The 17,379-nt window shown below is 42.4% G+C and overlaps 1 protein-coding gene across 1 annotated transcript in view; it reads right to left on the bottom strand.

The window, feature by feature from the left end:
- Window positions 1-17,266, bottom strand: part of myofl (myoferlin like) — a 30,493-nt gene extending 13,227 nt beyond the window's left edge. Inside the window, exons 1-22 of the mRNA XM_067422038.1 lie at window positions 17,067-17,266; window positions 16,427-16,482; window positions 16,231-16,322; window positions 13,439-13,547; window positions 13,248-13,344; window positions 12,146-12,315; window positions 11,942-12,070; window positions 9,963-10,025; window positions 9,595-9,645; window positions 9,402-9,432; window positions 9,145-9,260; window positions 8,850-8,976; window positions 8,657-8,760; window positions 8,503-8,571; window positions 8,280-8,323; window positions 7,542-7,624; window positions 7,320-7,358; window positions 6,879-7,003; window positions 6,511-6,624; window positions 6,212-6,389; window positions 5,986-6,110; window positions 5,783-5,892 (exon numbers count right to left, since the gene is read on the bottom strand). Coding sequence (XP_067278139.1) covers window positions 5,783-5,892; window positions 5,986-6,110; window positions 6,212-6,389; window positions 6,511-6,624; window positions 6,879-7,003; window positions 7,320-7,358; window positions 7,542-7,624; window positions 8,280-8,323; window positions 8,503-8,571; window positions 8,657-8,760; window positions 8,850-8,976; window positions 9,145-9,260; window positions 9,402-9,432; window positions 9,595-9,645; window positions 9,963-10,025; window positions 11,942-12,070; window positions 12,146-12,315; window positions 13,248-13,344; window positions 13,439-13,547; window positions 16,231-16,322; window positions 16,427-16,482; window positions 17,067-17,154 — 2,120 coding nt within the window. The 5' untranslated portion in view covers window positions 17,155-17,266. The remainder of the gene's footprint in view (window positions 1-5,782; window positions 5,893-5,985; window positions 6,111-6,211; window positions 6,390-6,510; window positions 6,625-6,878; window positions 7,004-7,319; window positions 7,359-7,541; window positions 7,625-8,279; window positions 8,324-8,502; window positions 8,572-8,656; window positions 8,761-8,849; window positions 8,977-9,144; window positions 9,261-9,401; window positions 9,433-9,594; window positions 9,646-9,962; window positions 10,026-11,941; window positions 12,071-12,145; window positions 12,316-13,247; window positions 13,345-13,438; window positions 13,548-16,230; window positions 16,323-16,426; window positions 16,483-17,066) is intronic.
- Window positions 17,267-17,379: the final 113 nt, after the last annotated feature.

The raw sequence follows: 17,379 nt of genomic DNA, 5'->3' as shown, positions 1-17,379 counted from the left end.
ATGCTCAACATAACAAAACCCACAAGTGCACACAAGACAGGACAGGCATGTGACATTACCCCCTCCTTAAGGAGCGGCTACCAGACGCTCCACTAGGGACGGGAGGGACAGACCAGGGGGGCACGGGAGGGACAGACCAGGGGGGCACGGGAGGGACAGACCAGGGGGGCACGGGAGGGACAGACAAAGAAGGTACAGACAAGGGAGGGGTAAACAAGGGAGGAACGAGGAAAACAAAAAGTTCAGGAGGCCATGGTGGCCCACAAAGTTCGAATGGCCAGGGAGGCCCACCAAGTTCAAGCGGCCGGGGCGGCCCATAGAGTTCAGGCAGCCAGGGCAGTGCGGGTAGAGCAGGGCGCCAGGGAGGCGCGGTGAGAGCAGGGCGCCAGAGAGGCGCGGTGAGTGCAGGGGGCGCCAGGGAGGCGCGGTGAGAGCAGCACGCTTTAGTGGCGCGGTGAGAGCAGGACGCCTCAGCGGCGCGGTGAGAGCAGGACGCCTCAGCGGCGCGGTGAGAGCAGGACGCCTCAGCGGCGCGGTGAGAGCAGGACGCCTCAGCGGCGCGGTGAGAGCAGGACGCCTCAGCGGCGCGGTGAGAGCAGGACGCCTCAGCGGCGCGGTGAGAGCAGGACGCCTCAGCGGCGCGGTGAGAGCAGGACGCCTCAGCGGCGCGGTGAGAGCAGGACGCCTCAGCGGCGCGGTGAGAGCAGGACGCCTCAGCGGCGCGGTGAGAGCAGGACGCCTCAGCGGCGCACGGAGAGCAGGACGCCTCAGCGGCGCACGGAGAGCAGGACGCCTCAGCGGCGCACGGAGAGCAGGACGCCTCAGCGGCGCACGGAGAGCAGGACGCCTCAGCGGCGCACGGAGAGCAGGACGCCTCAGCGGCGCACGGAGAGCAGGACGCCTCAGCGCCGCACGGAGAGCAGGACGCCTCAGCGGCGCAGGGAGAGCAGGACTGCTCAGGGGCGCAGGGAGAGCAGGGCGCCTCAGCGGCGCAGGGAGAGCAGGGCGCCTCAGCGGCGCAGGCAGGGCGTTGGGGAAACTTCTCCAGTCCAGCAGTATCCACCGGCACTGGGACCACCGGAATACGATCTGCTGGCATTGGGACCACCGGAACATGATCTGCCGGAACTGGGACCACCGGAACACGATCCACCGGCACAGGGACCACCGGAACACGATCCACCGGAACTGAGACCACCGGCACACGATCCACCGGAACTGGGACCACCGGAACTGCCTCCGGGGCTTCGGATAAAGCCCTGTGCTCCTTCCACGCATGCAGGACTGCCACCACAAAGCATCCCATCACAGCCCTCCAGGCCGTTTCCGGACTTGGGACCACCGGAACGGAGTCCACCGGCACAGGGACCTCCGGAACACGATCCACCGGCACAGGGACCACCGGAACACGATCCACCGGCACAGGGACCACCGGAACACGATCCACCGGAACTGGGACCACCGGAGTGGTGGATGACACCCTGTGCTTTTCCCAAGCATGCAGGACTGCCACCACAAACCCTCCCATTACGGCCCTCCAGGCCATGTCTGGACTCGGGATTCCCGGACTCGGGACCCCCGGAACTGGCACCGAGGGAGAACTTCTCTGCTGAGTCCTCATAGTATGGTTGGATCCTTCTGTCACGTCACATACAATGGAAAAGGGTGCGAGGACTCAAGTGCAGAAAATGATCATTTATTATAAAATAAAACATAAACTCAAAACAACAACCCACAAGGGGGAAAAACACATAATAGAATAATATAAATACAAACTTAAACAAACCAACAGAATCACGGGGAGGACGGAAGACGCAGACATTACACAAGGATCCAACACAAACTGACAAACACAAGGAGATTATAAAGGGAACAAACAAGGCAGATAATGAGGGAGAACAGGTGGGGCAAATTAACCAATAATCAGATAACAAGGGGGAGGGAACTGACAGGGACACGAGCACATGCTCAACATAACAAAACCCACAAGTGCACACAAGACAGGACAGGCATGTGACAGTTCAGCATCATGTTAATCACATGTCTGACATGGTAGGAAAATAAAGTTAGGGTTACACTTTATTTTGATAGTCCACTTTAGACATTCTACTAACTATAAGTAACTTTTCTTTTAAGTTAGTCAGTATTTTTTAAGTCATACTTCATTTTAGTCAATTTTACTTTAACTGATATGTCATATAGTTTCCGTTCAAGGAACTCGAGCTGCATCACCGCTCTGGGAACGCCTCTGCGTGATTGCGTCGTGAAGCACGTATGTAATCAGTCCAATGGAGAGATGGAACGTCATACGCGGGTGACGTCATCCACCCGGAAACTATAAAGCCTGCCGGCAAACACACGCCCCCAGCTTCTGTTGCCTTCAACAAGCGCTCTATGTTTCATTGTCCAAACTGTCTCTGTGTTGTGTCTGAGTTCAGACTTTGTTGTTTTTTTCCCGAAATACACACATTACTGACAGTGAGAGATTATGGCGAACGAACAGTCGTTCAGAAGGTGTGTTCCTCCCTGCTCGCGCTTCCTTACGAGCGGGGATACACACCCGATGTGCATTGTTTGTTTGGGTGAGCAGCAGGCGCAGTCGTCACTTGAGGGTGCTGGCTGCGAGCATTGTGAGGCTCTGCCTCTCCGCGTGTTGCGATCCCGCCGGGCGATCTTTGAGGAGGGCGTCCCGGCTCGCGTTCCCCGCGGCACGGGCCCCGCTGCTGCCGAGGCACAGCGGAAGTCCATGTCGTGGGGTTCGCAGCTGGATCTAACGGAGGGGTTTGAGATGGGCCCCGCCCTTTCTCAGCCTTCACCCGTTAGATCCACGCCTGTTTCTCCGGGTTCAGGAGCCCGCTCTGCGGTTTCTCCCGCCCGGGGTGTGGCCGCAGATCTGCAGTTGTCTTCCTCCGAGGAGGTTGATGTCTGCAGTATCGATGCGGGGGTTGAAGATTGAAAAGGCATGGTTATGGTTCGATGCCGAGGGTGGAGGAGACGCTCGCGAGCCATCTCTCTCCCGATTCGGCATCGCCATTAAAGCTCCCGCTTTGCCCACTAAGCCATTAAAGTCAACATCTGCTTTAGTGGGTAAAGCATACTCAGCAGCAGGTCAGGCTGCCACATGTCTGCATACAATGGCTATTATGCAGGCATACCAGGATGACCTGCTGAAGGACCTGGGGGAAAGTGATGAGATTGGGGCTGATACAGATCATGAGCTCCGATCCTCGGCAGATTTAGCCCTCTGTGCCACTAAAGAGACGGCCAGATGTATTGGCCGTTCTATGGCAGCCCTGGTGGCCACGGAGAGGCATCTTTGGTTAAATCTGACCGAGATCAAGGAGAAGGACAAAACATTTTTGCTTGATGCGCCGCTGTCTCCTGAGGGCCGGTTCGGTGACGCCGTTACTACCGTCACCGACAGGTTCCAGGAGGCCAAAAAGCAGACAGTGGCGCTGAAGCAGTTCCTTCCCCGTAAACCCCAGGCCTCATCTGCTGCTGTGAGAGAGCACTCGCGGTGCAGAGTACATCAGAGGGCAGCCTCGAGAGGCTGGTACCCTTAGTAGATTTTGCAGCAGAGTGGGAGAATCTGCCAAATATTTCTCGTTGGGTCCTGCAGTTTATAAAAAAGGGGTACGCCCTACAGTTCAGATGCCGTCCACCTCCTTTCAATGGGATTCTGCCCACGGTGGTGGTCCCCGAGCAGGCTCTGGTCATGACTCACAAAGTACAGACTCTCCTACGGAAAGAGGCGATAGAAAGAGTCCCTCTGCCAGACAGAGAGTCAGGGTTTTACAGCCGGTACTTCATAGTGTCAAAGAAGGATGGGGCGCTGCGCCCTATTTTAGATCTTCGCGTCCTGAACCGCTCGGTGGCAAAACCGAGGGCGTGTGTTTGCCGGCAGGCTTTATAGTTCAAGTTCAGGATGCTCACACTCAAACAAATTGTGTCACAGATCAGGTCCGAGGACTGGTTTGTGACCATAGATCTAAAAGATGCATATTTTCATGTCTCCATCCTTCCGCAGCACAGGAAGTATCTGAGGTTCGCTTTCGGGGGAGAAGCATACCAATATTGGGTACTTTCCTTCGGTCTAGCCCTCTCACGCCGCACGTTCTTGAAGTGTGTGGACGTGGCATTAGTCCCTTTGCGGATGGAAGGGATTCGGATCCTCAATTACATCGACGATTGGTTGATTCTTGCTCATTCAGCTCGTGTGGCAGCCCAGCATCGAGATGCTGTGCTCGCTCACATGAGGGGGTTGGGGCTGAGGCTCAACTCCAAGAAGAGCGTGCTTTCGCCAGTCCAGAGGGTCACGTATTTGGGGGTGATTTGGGATTCGGTTTCTATGCGGGCCTGTCTATCAGAGCCTCGTATAGGGTTGATTCTCTCATCAGTCAAGGGGGTGAAGTTAGACCAGTCACTCACTGTAAAGCAGTTCCAGAGACTGTTAGGTCTGATGGCAGCAGCAGCCAACGTGATTCCTTGCGGCCTTTTGCACCTGAAACCGTTACAGTGGTGGCTCAAGACCAAGGGATATTCCCAGAGGGGAAACCCCTTTCATGTAATCAAGGTCACGCGGCTGTGTCTCCGTGCCTTGGTTATATGGAAGGACCCTTGGTTTCTGGCCCAAGGCCCATCCCTGGGGACACCATGTCAGCGCGTGTCTCTGACCACGGATGCATCCCTGACGGGCTGGGGGGCATTCATGAGTGGTCGCTTGGCCCAGGGCCTGTGGCAGGAGGGCCAGCATTTATGGCATATAAGTTGTCTAGAAATGTTGGCCGTGTTTCAGGCTCTGAAACACTTCCAGCCATATATCAGGGGCCGCCATGTGCTAGGTCCGGTGTCAAAGCAGAGGATGAGCAAGTGGGTGGTCGAGGCCATCACACTCGCTTATGTGGCGGTCGGGCAGCCTTCTCCTTTGGCTGTGCGGGCCCACTCTACCCGGGATATGGTGGACTCTCAGGCTCTCTTGGCAGGGGCCTCCCTGCAAGATGTATGTGATGCGGCAGGGTGGTCTTCGCCTCATACATTTGTCAGGTTCTACGAACTAGACATAAATTCTACTCCTGGGGCTCAGGTGATCGCTCCTTAGACAATTCAACAGGCGGGCACCCGGCACCTGGGGACGTGGGTATTCTCATTCCCAGAGCGGTGATGCAGCTCGAGTTCCTTGAACGGGAACATCCCTTTTACGTCTGTAACCTTAGTTCCCGGAATAGGAACGAGGCGCTGCGTCACCCGGCCATACTCCCCACATGCCCCCTAGCTGCTTGTTTCAGGTCTTCTCAGAAGCTGGGGGCGTGTGTTTGCAGGCAGGCTTTATAGTTTCCGGGTGGATGACGTCACCCGCCTTTGACGTTCCATCTCTCCATTGGACTGATTCCATACGTGCTTCACGACGCAATCACGCAGAGGTGTTCCCAGAGCGGTGACGCAGCATCTCGTTCCTATTCCGGGAACTAAGGTTACAGACGTAACCGGGATGTTTTTATTTGCATTTTAGAGGCTTTTGATAAATGCATTGTTCTGTGCAATTCTTTTTTTCTTGTTATATTTGATCAACAATGTGATTTAATTATTTAATTAAATAGGAATTATAATCACAATGATGATATTTCATCTTGTCATGGTTATCACTGACATTTGAAAAAATCCTGTCAGACAAACATCATTGTTAATAATTATGTTGTTTTTGAAACAACAGTACCTGCTCCAAGGGCAATTGCAAGTAATAATAAAAAGATGGTGATAAGAAAGTTTACCCTCTGGGATTTACCTGGAAAGGTCATCGATGAGTTGGGTGATAAGTTTCAGCCAATTCTCAGCTAGGCGAGAGTCAGACACTTTAGCCATGATGGCCGTCTTCAGAGAGATGATGTTGGATTGCTAAAGAAAGAGGCATAAAAATATGTTATTGCTCAGAATCATTTATCTGTTTGCTGAATCGCTGCATGGTATGAAAATACATTAACATCGTACCAGTCGGTCAGTAATGTAGAGAATGATGTTCACCGCATCCAAACGATGACTTATGTCCTCCCAAAAAGATGTGAGGATAACAACCGGCTTAGAATCAGCCCAGGGCAAGTAATAATAGTGATTTCCTGTGGGAAAACAAAAAAAAAAAATATTACCAAAATAATGCAGGTCTCCGGGTTTGGACTGTTTGTATATGTTATGGCTACTGATATTATGAGAAACTCACCATCAAAAACAGCACAGCTATACTGAGTAGTGGAGGCCAGAGGTTTGCATGTAGAGTCCAGTTTATTTCCATAGTTTCCAATGCTGACCTCAAACTGAATAGGCTCTCCAGGTTCTTGAAGCATACAGGCACTGTGGAACACGGCACATAAGGAATACTTCCTTCTCCGCTGGTACTTCTGCACAGAAAAAATACATAAAACACAAACTTGGAATTCTATTCTACAAAAATAATGACTGTGATATCATATTATTTGAAATTCCCTAGTTTTAGATTCAACAGAGCGGGAAAATGCCTACCTGTGCCACCAAAATGTCATCATTTGAAATGTCTTCCACTTTCTTGTCAGTTTTGTCATCCAGCTGAGTGGAAAGCTCGATCAGAACCCTTCCCCGATAGGCCACCCCTTCACCCTGAGACACACAGACCTAGAATAACAGCTCTGACAACTACCAAAGATTGTGCAACATACAACTGGCGGTGTAGAATGGCTGCATGTTCTGTTTGCTCTTTTTTTATACAAAGCAAACACTACATGACAATATTATCTTCAAAGTCAAGATGTTTTCCTTCTAAGATTGTTGCTGGGTTTGGCCAGTATTCATTATGTTCCATATCGTAGGTCTCACCAATACCCCACCATAGAATTTTTCTCTTCAACACTAACCTTGCCGTAATTCAGATCCTCATATGGGTCAGGTAGGCCAGTAAATTCTCTTGGACTTCCATAAAGATTAATATAACAAGGCCCAAAAGCTGGAAGAAAGCCAACCTCAGCTTCTGTGGTGTCCACTGAAAAATAATTGGTTAGAGATGCTTCACAATGACTGATATAGGCACAGAACAACTAAAACTTAAACACAAAAATATATATTTTTTAAATACTAGAAATATGAATACACATCCGGTTTTAACTAAAAGCATAAAGCAAATGGATTTAAGGTGAAGTACAGTACATAAATCACAAAACGGACATGTCAAAACATTTTGGAGCCTGAAGTTGATATGTAAAATGTTGGGTTATTTTAACATCTTAAAAAATACAATTAAACATAAACATAAAAATTATTCAATTAAATAATATTAAAAACAATAAAATTCACAATACCATTAAAGGAAGGAGGCTGTCCATTTTCTGAGTAGGATTCTGATAAAGAAATTGAGTTTTATAAAATTGTTCAACAGTGAACTTGAAAGTTCGCTATTTTAAAATAAAGTTTGTAGTGTAAAAGAAAAAAAATCAATTTATACTTCTTTAATATACTTCAATGAAATCTATATTAATTCATACCTGCACCTCACACGACACAAACAAAGAATTTTACTGTACCCTCAATTTCCCCCCCAGAAGATGCTATTTTAGTCAGATTAAGGTAGGTGGTGCCAATAGTATCGTTCCTTGACAGCCGATCCCTGTCAAAGACAAGAGCCAAATATATGAAAAAAATAGTATTATGAAGAGAGAGAGAGAGGGCAGGAAATGATGGAGAGAAGTAGGGGACAGCAGGATTGGGAAATGACAATACAGATTTGACAGGAGCATCAAAGCTCAATGTGCATGTTAGCAGAATGGTAGGTCACAACACCAACATACAGTATATTTATGATTATACACTACTATTCAAAACTTGAACAATGTGTGTTCGAGTTTGATCATCCACTTTAGACATTCTACTAACTCTGAGTAACTTTACAACTAAATGTCAACCACCAGATTAGAGTATTAGAGTATTTAATACTTTATTTTGATGCTTTTGAAAAAATCTACAAATGCATTTGCCATCACAGGAATACATTTTAAAATATATAACAGTTATTTAAAATTGTAATGATATTTCACAATATCAATATTACAGTTTTCACTGTATTTTATCAAATAAATGCAGCTGTGGTGTGCATATAAAAATTGTAGTATATATACACTACCATTTTTTTATGCACACCACAGCCATCAAATATATATATATATATATATATATATATATATATATATATATATATATATATATATATATATATATATATATATATCAGCTCTGTAAAATGATTATTCATATAAAGAACTTACCAGTCAAAGGCAGTGAGTTTGATACGTTCACACATTGATGGGAACTAAAATGAAAGATTCAAGTGATATTGTAATATTCACCCATTTTGTGCACTGTATGTTAGACTTCCAACAACCACTGTTCTAATTTTACATGGAAATTGTCATAATTTAATTGCTTGATTTTACATGCATTACTATTTATTAACCAGGTAACATAATAACAGGTTATCACCCTTCCTACCTTAACCTGCAGGTGAATCAGCTGATTCCACTCTGGATTGGCATTCTTCTCAACAATCTTTGTACATACCTTAAAAAAAGAAGCAAGCCATCTCTATCCTTTACCAATCAGTCCAATTCTTCAACAACAAACATCTATCCTTTTTCTTGTTTACCTTTTTGCCAGCAAAATTGACTTCTAGAAAAGGATCCACCAAATTTTTCTTTTCCTCTGTTCCGCCAAATATGTGCTTTACCGTCTGGGCAAATGCATCATCCACTGAACATGACAAAAGTAGCATGTTACTGACTATGATAATAGAAATGGCAGTATATAGAATTGGAGTGGTGTGTTGCTGTCATTATTACTCTGTGGCATGTCCTCAGCACGGTAGATTTTCAGACTCAGCGTAGCCCATCGTAAAGCGACTCCAGCTGGCAGCAGCAAGTTACTTTCAATGTCATCCTGTTCCTCACTGGCTTCGCGCTTTTCCACCTAACCACCAATTTTATCAAAAAGTTAACTCAAACTCAGGTCGTCTAATGTGCAACTGCAGTATATGTCAGACTCTTGGCTCTGACATGCCAGTTGTAAAACAGAGCGAATTGTTCCTAAAATTGCATGCCAATTCTTTAAAAGTTTCAGAGTGACTTGGGAACTTACCGGAAGCTCATCTCCGGTGCCTACTATGAACATACTGACTTTCAGGTAACCTCTGGCTCCAGAAATAGAGTCATCTGGGTCACTTAGGAGCAGCCACTTCCTCATAATTGCATGGCCTGTTGGGGACACACCAAAGATTGCCAAAGAAAAAAACATTACAAAAATATAAATATGCAATGGTGTGACAAAGCTTAAACGGTCTTTGTGTTGCATAACTCAATATAGTTTGTAATCCAACAACCAAACTCTTCACATACCAGGCTCATCGTAGACATAGCCAACATCTAGCTGTTAAAACAGTGTTTGAAAAAGTTTGTAAGGACACATACTTATCAAAGCACTCTTCACAAATGATTGATATGAATAAGATATTGTGATTCTAACCAAGCCATGAGCGCATTGTAAATATTCAAATGACATTAGGATAGTGTGGATTATATGAAAGTGTACCTTAAACTCCCCCATAAGACTATCTGCTCTCAGGGAGTAGGCATTATACACCTAGATTTAAGAGAGAAATGTATCTATTATTAGATATACAATAAAAAAAGCTGCAACCATAGTATATGAACTAGAGACTGCTGTGCAAACTCTCTCAGCAGCAAATTATAATAAAATACTAATCATTTGTTTAATGGGATTTGAACACGCAGGCATGTTCCTGGATACTCATCTTGTGTTGATCCAGAAACAACATTGTTTTCAACCAATCAGAGTCCTTAGAATTTACCAATAGGCAATGGTTGGTTGATAGAATGCAACTCATGGAACATATCTTCTTTTGTGTTGTGCCATGACCATCTCAAGACCCATCTTACCCGGATCATGATGCTCTCATCAAAAAGCTCAGAAGGCAGCATGTTGATATTGTAGAAAAAAATCTGTGGAAACAGCAATGTAAATCAAATCATATTCACTAGCCATGAAACATGAAACAAACAGCACTTTTAGTTAAAGAAGCCTCAGTGTGAAATTAAAAGGGGTCATAAATTGAGAAATCAACTTTCCCTTGAGCTTTTGATATCTAAAAGATCAAGTTAATATAAGAATATCCTGTAAGTTTCAGAGCTGAAAACCTCCTTGTTAGTCAAAGAAAAGCTTTTATCGACAACTGGCTCGGCAAACGCTTGATCCGGGAATGTGCCTCTCTGTGACGTCAGAGTGCAGTAAAACACTGCCCTCATTGAAACTGGAAATGTGTGTGTGTGTGTGTGTGTGTGTGTGTGTGTGTGTGTGTGTGTGTGTGTGTGTGTGTGTGTGTGTGTGTGTGTGTGTGTGTGTGTGTGTGTGTGTGTGTGTGATAGTATTGAATTGTTACAGATCTTTTGATATCTAATGATTATGTGTACGTGTCTAACTGAACATCACGTAGCATGCTGTCACAGGCTGGAGAATCCTTTATTTGTGGTGTTGTTGGTTCATTGTACTGCGATTCGTGATCAATCTTGGTTCACGGTTATATTCATCGATCGGACGAGTCAAGTAATAAAAAGTAACATTCCAATCAATCGCAGGTGGATGAGAGATAAATCCTTGTGTTTGTTTGATAAAGACATTTAGCAAGCACTGTGGGCGAATCATAGCCTGACAAGCCAGACCCACATCAAGATGTTTGGTCTGGAAACTCACCACTAGCCACGTCTACATGCACACTTTTTTGTCATTCCGATTAAAATAATTTTGTTTGAAAGATTCAGTGGACTGTTTACATGAGACGTTATCTAAACCGATCTGGGGTTTACATGTGCTGACTTTCAATCGCAATCATCACAGAGCAGTTTGTCTGCCGCATCAGAAATGTTGACGCTGTCCTCTCCAGCAGCTGGAATGTATTCACAGATGCCATTGCAACTCTCAACGGCCACCAGGACTTATAAGGTTTTATAAAAGCTATTTATTTGTTGTAAAGTGTAATCATCTCAGAAAAAAAATATTTCTTCTGTCGGGCACAGTTGAAGTAGAAAGTGCCTGGGACAAACGCTGTCAAGATGAGTGGATGTAGCCAGGCTATGTCTATGTCATTATGCCAACATTATCTTCATAACTTCTTACGAAATAGAAAGTTTACCCCTCGGAAAAATGTACTTTCCTCTCAACCTTATAGCCTGCGTGTGAGCGTGGCACGCAGTCAGTGGTGAAGGCGCGCGCTGTGTATCACTTCATATAAGGACGGACACTGAAAAGTTATTGGGTCAGGTAGTTTACATGATTAATTTTTTTGTTTGATCGGTTCATGAAAAGGTTTATCCCACCCCTCTCAAACAGATTACATTTTCATTCAGATTGGACTGTTAAACCGATTAAAGTGCTCCATGTAAATGCACCTATTGACAGGGCTCAATCCGAGGGGCGGGATAAACGGTTGTCTTTTAAACTCCCTCTGCACGTGATAGGATAGCTCTACCACCAACCAGAGCAACGTGAAGCGGAGCTTGTTGATAGATTAAACTTTTGCTGTATCCGGTCGGCAAAACTCTGAACACATCTTTCCTTCTTAAGAATGACTTCAGTGCCGTTCTTTGTTCTTTTCTCAGAGAAAAGCTTTGAGAAAGGCTCAAAACCAGGGTACAAAATAGCCTATTAATTATTTATTAAGATGTTTTTGAATGTCATAAGTTGACCTTAGACAACAGTATAAAAATTTAAAAAGCCAGTTCATGATCCCTTTAATAGATTGTAGACTCACTGAGGCAAGTGTAAGAGCAATAGAAATATCAGGAAAAAATAGGTGCAGTGCAGAGTGCATCTGTAATATGTTTTACAGGAAGTCATATGGGATCAGTGAAAACCAAAATACCTCATCAAAGAACGGATTGTTTCCTCTTCGAATCCTTGTTCTGTGTGTCTGTCCGCACACACTTACTTTGGTGACTGGTTTTATGTTATTGCCAGGTAACTGTCGACCCTCAATTATTCGAATACGTATCTAAGTGAAAATAATGGTAACGGGTTAAAGCTCAACAACCTTTCAGGTATGACATTTAGCAATAAGAACACATACCTGAAAATCTTGGGGTTTGTTGGCCAGAGCTTTTTGCCGTTTCCGAGTTGTACGAACCATCTTTTTTGAGTCTTTTTTTCCAGGCTGTCCAGAGGGAGAAACCCCAGGTGCCCCTGGGTCGGCCACATTTGCATCTTCATCACTATCAACACCTTTCTCCTCTTCACCAACTAAAAGCAAAGCCAACACACACACAATGCAGTAGTTATAATCCATTTATTTACTTTTTGAGCATGGACCTGAAATAAATCTTTAATACTTTGGAGCGCAGGCTTATGATTAGAGGACTTTTAAGGTGACTTATGGCATATTTTTACTTATGGGACAAAAAGTGAACTTGAAAAAAATGATTATATTTTACATTTATTGTTATGAAAAATGCACAAAAATACAATTTTCAATTGTAACATGAAATTTTTATTTTTCAAAACACGTTTTACTCTAAACTCTTTACTCATACATCTAAACAAGCTCAAAATTTGCTCCACGTTTGAGGTTGATCCCTAAAAAAGATTAGCTTTCACTAGACTTTGTTTGGGTGCAGTACCAAATGTTTCCAAATTGGAAATATTGGAAATTCCAATAGATGAAATTTGTCTCCCACTTATTTCCAACGCGGTCATTTTGACGATGGACAATACAAGTGTGACAATTACATGTACATGACTTTTTGTTCACCCACAGCAAGTGCCAAAACCTTTACCAAGTTTCATACAATTTCGGTGAATAAAAAAAATTAAAAAAACTGACTGAACAGCCCTGCCAAGATGCTGAAACCGTATAGATGTTGATATGTAAATGTGGGCAGTCACATGATAATGTCTTAATAAAGTTTTGACGTCAATATTGTAATGATTTCTCAATGACCTAGTTTTTTTAGTTTAGTTATTGTTAGGCACAAAGACTCAATGTAGGAGCATCGCTTTTGTTTTTGGCTGAACCATTTTCTGTCTCTCATTTGCATCAATAATTTCCATACTGTATGTAAACACAAATGCCTTCAGTCTCCCTGCAACTTTGTAGTGCAGTCTATCTCAACTGCTTCATGAAAGAAGAGCAGCTTATGTGGGTCAGTAAGATGTAAGGAACTCAAAACCCTAACCTGTATCTCCAGTGTTGGCATCTCCAATGTTCTGATCATTTGGGTTTGGGACGGTACTCGCAGGAGGCTCATAACCAATTGTTAAATTTATAGTTGCCTGAAGTAGTGAATGCAGAGAAATACAGTTAGAAGAGGATTTTAATTTTAGTTGATCCATACTGTACAAAAAACAAACAAACAAAAAAAAATACCCCAATTTCCTGTTTCTTCTCATTAATGAGAGGAATGTTCTTGGAAGGAAGAGATCTCGTCTGACCAGCAGCCAATTCTTTAAGATAGACCTTTGCAGAACCAATAAATCTAAAAAGCAGAAGAGAGTGTTTATGCAACTCTGTACTTTAGTTGGTACTGTTGTACATAGCTTATATAATTCCATTATGAAAACGTGCACTTCACACACTGTCTCTTTGACGTTGCTTCACTACTTAAAATCAAAAATAGGGGGGAAACTCTGATGAGATTTTGGAAAAAAGTAGATTGCATTAATCGGTTTCACTTCAGCTTTTCTCAGTTAAAAAACTCTCTGAATAAGAGCTCACAAAGACACCTGAAAGAGACCATTTGTAGTTTTGCAATGGCTGGTGAATCATTCTGATACAGCAACAGGACTTATCTTGGGTGGGCTCAACCACCAAATTTCAACACGAGAGAAATGTGGATGTCAAGAACGAAGCAGCATCATTTTATTAATACATCCCTATTATAATTATGCCACAACATTTATAAAACATGTCTGAATCTAAAATTCCTTCAAGAAGAATTCAAACCTTGCAGTGGCGGTTTTTGTCTTTGACTAGAAATTATAATTTGATATTTATCTTTTATCTATAAAAAATACACTATCATTCAAAATTAAGATGTTTAATGCTTTTGAAAGAACTATGCTGTTATGCTGACCAAGGCTGCATTTATTTGATTTAAAAAAAAAAAATTAGTCAATTATTTCTGTGATGGCAAAACTGAATGTTCTTTGTTCATGCATTACTCCAGTCTTCAGTGTCCCATAAACTTTCAGAAATCCTTTAAATATGCTGATTTGGTGCTCAAGGAACATTTCTCATTATTATCAATGTTTCAAACGGTTGTTCTGCTTGGAATTTTTGTATAAACAGAGATAAAAAAATTCAACTGCATTTATTCGAAATAGAAATATTTGGTAAAATGATAAATGTTTTTATACTGTCACTTTAAATCAATTTTAATGCATCCTTGATGAATAAAACTATTAATTTGTTGCCTAAAGTGTAAATACACTTTTGCTGAGAGAAAGGCCCTTAATTAGCATTTGCTATATTATATTGCTTTACAGTAAAGAAAATGTGCAATCCTTTGTTGATGTCTAATGAATTGTGCTGTAAACGTTAACTTATGTCTACGATATCCATGTCCCCTTTAACTCTTGGTTGCTTTACAGCAGATCCAAAAGCTTACATATACTCTATACTGTTGAAAAGCACTGAAAAGGAAGCAGAGAAAAAAAAACACATCTGGAAGCAATTATAGGCCAGGGACTTGTGTGCCAGGCAGAGGGGATAAATTCAGCAACTTCAGAGGGGGGATGCATTAGAACACAACTGTTCTGCCCTGCCTGACTTTACTTAAACAACTTCAGTGAACACAATGTTAAGTGAGTAATAATATAAATAATTTACATCATAAGCATACACATTGGTAACAGGCACATCCTGTTACACATTCACAGCTGATACATTCACCATGTGGAGAAGACTCAACATCATATGAAGATTAACCTGCATGTTGTGTAATACATGGAACACATCTATCATAATCACAAAATAAACCATACAACTTCATAAAACAGGGTTACACTGGCATTAGCATGTCTATTCTGGAACACAGTTCTGGGATATTTAAAAACGACATATTCTGTGAATCTAATCTCAACTCTTTTTTTTTTCACGCCAAAAATATCTGCTGGCATTTCCTTTGTCAAACACTGCCGGACTTGACTCAGGCCCAGTCCAAAAAGAGATGGGAGACTAGTCACATGATTTACCTATGAGTCATGATTAATATATGATACTTCCTGAATTTCCTCCAAATTAATTCCCCTACAAAAGCTATTTTAAATTCTCAAATAAGGCAAAAGGCCTTTGTGAATTTAAAAAAGCAGATTTCATCATTCTTAAATGCCTGTAAATACATGATTTACAGGCATTTAAGGTGATTCACGTAGTCTACCAACAAGTTTTCACACGTTTAATATTTTTTACCAAATTTGTTGCTAGGTTACTCTCTAGCCTGTGGCAACAAATAATACAAACTCCAGCAAGTATGATGTGTATGAGACTGCAGACTAGAAGAAAAGAAAAAAAGCAGCAAGGAGAAGTCAGCTGCATGACTCATGGAAAGTTCATTATCGTGGCAGACTTTGCAAAGTAAAACTTGCCACATGGAAGAAAAATGGCCTTCTGAACCAAACCAAATGTTCACTAGTTTAAGACTGAGCTATAGGTTTGACTTACACGTAAGGAAGCTTTTTAAAAGAATAATCTAAAGTGCTACTTTGACTGCCAGGAGTCTCTTGCCTGCATAACACTGCAAGTTTAGACAAGGTTGTTAGGTGTGGCAGTGAAGTTTTAAAGGTGTTCATGTCTAGCTCTGCACTAACTAATCTCGCAAACCCATTACCAATGCCCCTATAATGCTTCTTCACAGTCACAGAGTATTTATAAAAAGTATCCTTAGTTTCCACGTTCTCATACAAGACTCCTTTAGGTTTATAATTTACACTGCAGTGATTTCAATTACATGATGTACATACAGTAGCCTAATGAGCATGTGTGAAATGATAGGCAGGGTAACCAAGCACGCCTACTCAGCAAATGTAAAATACCACCTTTGCCAACAGCTATATGTAAAGCAATGATCTTTTCTTTGACCATACTTGCCATATTATGACTTATTTGTCTTGTTTTTATATAAAAAGTCTCATGTAAATCAGTGGCGAATGCACACATACTTGTCTTTTCCAATGGTTTCGTAATCTTTCACAACCACATCAATGAACGACGAGGAATCCAATGGAGAACCTTTCAAATCAAACTCAATGATCTGAAATGGCAAAATCAGATCTCGGTTATCCATATTTAATATGCATTCATTTAAATGACTTAACGTTACTGTCCATAAGAGAAAAATGTATATCTTGTACTGACCTCATTCCACACAGGATTTAATTCTTTGTCAATGGTTTTTGTTTTCTTTTTTTCACCTGAATTAAAAAAAGAAAAAACTGATTAGAAAACGGACTATTTTATGACCTTTCAAACTACATTAGTTATAATAATATTAACATACTTAACATCACAGTTACTCAGAACATCATCACATTTATATATATTTTATTTTTTAATATGACTATAATGATGTATATGAGTAATAGGCCTACACGTTAGGTTTGCACACAAAAAAATCTAAAATATATTTTAGGTTGAAATAACAGCTGCACATTTTCACTTTTACTGTGTAGGGAGGGACAAGTTTTTCCTAACGTTGGGTCATTCCAATCCCTTATAAGGAAATCTTTTACATGTAAACAAACATAACACAAAGTAAAAACTACGATAAAATGTTAAATTGCTTTAGAAAACCTCATCTTAAGGCATAGACAACTTGTCAATTATACTCAGTGAATTAAGTTTACATTTTAAACATACCATTTAATCAATAGGCCAAAATAAAATAAAATAAAAACCTTGAGAGAGTGTGTGTGTGTGTGTGTGTGTGTGTGTGTGTGTGTGTGTGTGTGTGTGTGTGTGTGTGTGTGATAGAGAGAGAAAAAAAACCGGGACTTACCCCTAAAGATGATTCCTGCTATAGGATCTGGAATTCCAAGCGTCTTTTTAGGAATTCCTTTGGCAGATTCAACCACCACCTTCAACATGTTGGCAAATGGTGTGAATTAGGCTACTGTTGCACAGAAGACATGGAGCTAATAGATGAACTTCATCAAGAGCAGAAACATGACCATCAGGAAGCGCCAGTCAGAGAGATGTGAAACGCTGAATGAGAGGAGGGACAAGTTTGTAGTCAGTTACAGGAACCTCTGATAACTTTTTTCCTCTTAAAATTAAAACGCATATTTTACTATTATTTTATTTGGCTCGTT

Source organism: Pseudorasbora parva, chromosome 17 (genome assembly GCF_024679245.1).
Source record: "Pseudorasbora parva isolate DD20220531a chromosome 17, ASM2467924v1, whole genome shotgun sequence".
NCBI lineage: Eukaryota > Metazoa > Chordata > Actinopteri > Cypriniformes > Gobionidae > Pseudorasbora > Pseudorasbora parva.
The sequence above is the reverse complement of the archived record's forward strand: the minus strand, read 5'-3'. Positions and strand labels throughout refer to the sequence as shown.